This window comes from Myotis davidii, unplaced genomic scaffold (assembly GCF_000327345.1).
Source record: "Myotis davidii unplaced genomic scaffold, ASM32734v1 scaffold1129, whole genome shotgun sequence".
Lineage (NCBI taxonomy): Eukaryota > Metazoa > Chordata > Mammalia > Chiroptera > Vespertilionidae > Myotis > Myotis davidii.
In genome coordinates this window covers 22,493-25,775 of record NW_006299595.1, presented here as the reverse complement: position 1 = coordinate 25,775, position 3,283 = coordinate 22,493, and the positions used below count along the sequence as shown (strand labels likewise).

Genomic DNA, 3,283 nt, shown 5'->3' with positions numbered 1-3,283 from the left:
CAGGATAGTTAAGAGTAAACAATTAACAATAACAATGAGGGAATTTGTGGTCTCTGTTCCTGGTGCCCTGGCACATTGATTGTGCCCTGAGGGGTCTGGAAAAAGGGAAGTTACAAGTTACCCTGACCTCCAGAAGGTATGTTATCTTAGATGCAAAAAATAGGTTTAGTGAAGATCAAAGTTGATCTTTGTCAGGGAAGATACTAACCTCGGACATGACTACCCACTATAAACTGCTTTTTAATTCAAGGTTTTCATTTCAGACCATCCTTTATGGTTACTTTAGGCATCTTGAGTTTGCCTAAAGGCATCTTGAGGCTGCCACAAAGGTCATCCCTGAGTTAGGTTAACATGTGCCCCTTTTTGTCCACAATATCATTCATCATTGTTATATTTTTATTTTCACAACCATTACTCTAAGAGAGATCACCATTAATTCTTAATTGTGCTTTTGCAATCACTTCTAAAATATTTTTCTGAAGATTTTATGAACTTAAAATGGCATGAAGAAAAGATAATGATAAAATATGTATAAAAATGTAAAATGACACCATGTGATACTTATCTTTGTCTGACTGGTTTATATTTGTTAGTATAATACCGTGGGATGGGCAGGGAGGTGGTAAACCAGGTAATTTATATTCATATATGCATAGCCCATGGACACACACATATATTGTGATGGAGGCCTGGGAGGGGCAGTGAGGGTTATTTCAATTGGAAAAAACAACAAAGGGGACATCTGTAATACTTTCAAAAATAAATATCCTATTGAAAATTAAAAATGTGGCCTGGACTGTCCATGCTCAGTGGTTGAGCATCAACCTGTGAACCAGGAGGTCAAGATTCCATTCTTGGTCAGGGCACATGCAGGGATTATAAGCTCGATCCCCAGTAGAGGGCATGCGGAGACAGTTCTACCACCTCTCTACTATTAGCACTTACTTGTTTTTTTTAAAAAAACACTCTAGTCCTCATAACAGAACTTTTTAGAAAATATTATACAAAATATAGGTTATTGAACATATGGGAACTAGCATTATTGTTTTTTATCTTAAAACATTTTACTGGATAAGGAGGGTGGGGGTAAGGGAGAGAGATCAACCAAAGGACTTGTATGCATGCATATAAGCATAAGCAATGGACACAGACAATATAGAGGGTAAGGGTGAGGGCAAGATGGGGGGGGTGGGAGGGAGTAAGGACATATTTGTAATACCCTAATCAATGAAGGGGAATAAAACCATTTTGCCGAATAAAATTCAAAGGTTTCACTACATTTTCAAAGAAAACCACTTCTTCATCCTGCTTCGAATCTGCTGGGTCTTGACACTGTAGATGATTGGGTTCATCAGGGGTGGAAAGAGAATATAAATGCTGCCCATAAGAACATGAACCAAAGGCGAGAGGTGCTTCCCAAAGCGGTGAACCATGGTGAGACCAATGATGGGAATATAGAAAACCAGGACAGCACAGAGGTGGGAAACACAGGTCTGCAAAGACTTGAGCCTCTCTTCCCGAGATGCAATTACCAGCACTGTATACAAGATGAACACATAGGAGATGAGAATAAGGACAGCATCCAACAGCAGGGTACAGATCACCAGAGCCAGGGCATAGAAGCTGTTGAAGCGGATGTCAGAACAGGCCAGCCTGAGCAGGTCCTGGTGCAAGCAGAAAGAGTGGGAGAGGACATGAGGGCGGCAGTAACGGAAGAACTTCAGACGAATGATGACAGGAAGAATGGACACAGCGCTTCTCAGCACAATGGTCACCATGAAATGAATGACTCTGCTATTAGTCAGGATGGATCTGTATCTCAGAGGATTGCGGATGGCAGTAAAGCGATCAAAAGCCATGGCAAGGAGGACTCCAGACTCTGTGCAGGAGAGACCGTGGACAAAATAGGTCTGTGCAATGCAGGCATCCAGGCTGACTTCCTGGCTGAGCCCCCACAGGATCCCCAGCACCGTGTGCACTGTGGACAGCCCCATGCACAGGTCAGTGAGGGCCAGCAAGGCCAGGAAGTAGAACATGGGCTCATGCAGGCTCGGCTCAGTCCGAATCACATGCAGCACCAGGCAGTTTCCCATGAAAACCATAGCATAGATGGAGGAGAAGGGAATTGAAAACCAGGGATAGTACTGGTCCAGGCCAGGGAACCCTGTAAGAATGAATACAGAGGTATTGGTAGCAGATGCAGACATGATTATTTGAAGGTAATTTTCAGGATAAGAAAAGTATTTAATCACAGCGTTGTTTCAACCTGCTGTCGTTGAGAATAGTCAGATAACACACCCCTCAGAGCACACACAGCACAGGTAAAGCTAACTGTACAAATCCAGGAGCACTCAACTCATTGGAATAAGCTACAGCACAAGATGATTTCACAGGGAATCTCCTTAGTATTCGGCCTCAGAGGTTACAGAAGCAAGTCAATGTCCTTAGCATTTTAAGCGAGTAAGTTGCTTAACTTCATTCACTTTTAGTCCCTCTGAGCCACTGTCACCACACATAGCAGGTGACAGTGACAGCTTAGGGCTGCTGCTCTGCAGCTCCTAAGTTAGCGTCACGAATGCTTTCTTCCTTACCAGTCCTTATGGTACAGGGAGTCAGAAGCTCAGAGTTATGAGGAGTGAAGAGCTATGAGCCAGATGAACTCACGCTCCTGGGAGACCACTATTCCCTTGTGGTGGATGATGCAAATGCAGCATTCTCCTGGAAAATTTTCTTGCAATAAGGATAGAAAACTTCTGATAGAGCAGGCCCAGGGCCCTAACAACAGCAAAATATGATTGAAAGAGTCACAATCTATGTTCAACCCTCTATATCTATGATATCTACAAGTATAACATATACATCATCAAACTAAATTATATAAAGAAAAAATTTATCACAATGGAAGACATTTGGGGGGTTGCTTGTTCATTTATGTAGTCACTTATTTATTCATAAGCCCTGTGCAGGTATTCATAATACCTGCATAGAAACATTTAAGAGTTTATAATGTCTCCGTTCTTTTGAAACTTAAAATCAAGTATGGAATATCATAAAATATAAATATACAAGTAAATACATAAAAATGTTCTAACAATGAAAATAATACAGTAACAATGAACATTTTAAAAGACTTCTAATAATTTCGCTAAATGCCAAAGTTAGAATATTAAATATCTGATTTGAGGAATGGCATAAAAAAAAAGATTTGAATGGAAAGGTGGTGGGGAATGATCTGGGGAATCCACAATATTACAACTCAGGATAGGTTTTGTTTTTCTGGGTT

The 3,283-nt window shown here is 41.1% G+C and overlaps 1 protein-coding gene across 1 annotated transcript; it reads right to left on the bottom strand.

The window, feature by feature from the left end:
• Positions 1 to 1,274: 1,274 nt before the first annotated feature.
• LOC102759719 (olfactory receptor 51V1-like) lies at positions 1,275 to 2,207 on the bottom strand. The gene has a single exon (XM_006775356.1). The coding sequence runs from the start codon at positions 2,205 to 2,207 to the stop codon at positions 1,275 to 1,277; it is 933 nt and encodes a 310-aa protein (XP_006775419.1).
• Positions 2,208 to 3,283: the final 1,076 nt, after the last annotated feature.

Bases quoted from the DNA above. Each gene is read 5' to 3' on its own strand.
- LOC102759719 (XM_006775356.1), bottom strand. From the start codon at position 2,207: ATGTCTGCATCTGCTACCAATACCTCTGTATTCATTCTTACAGGGTTC.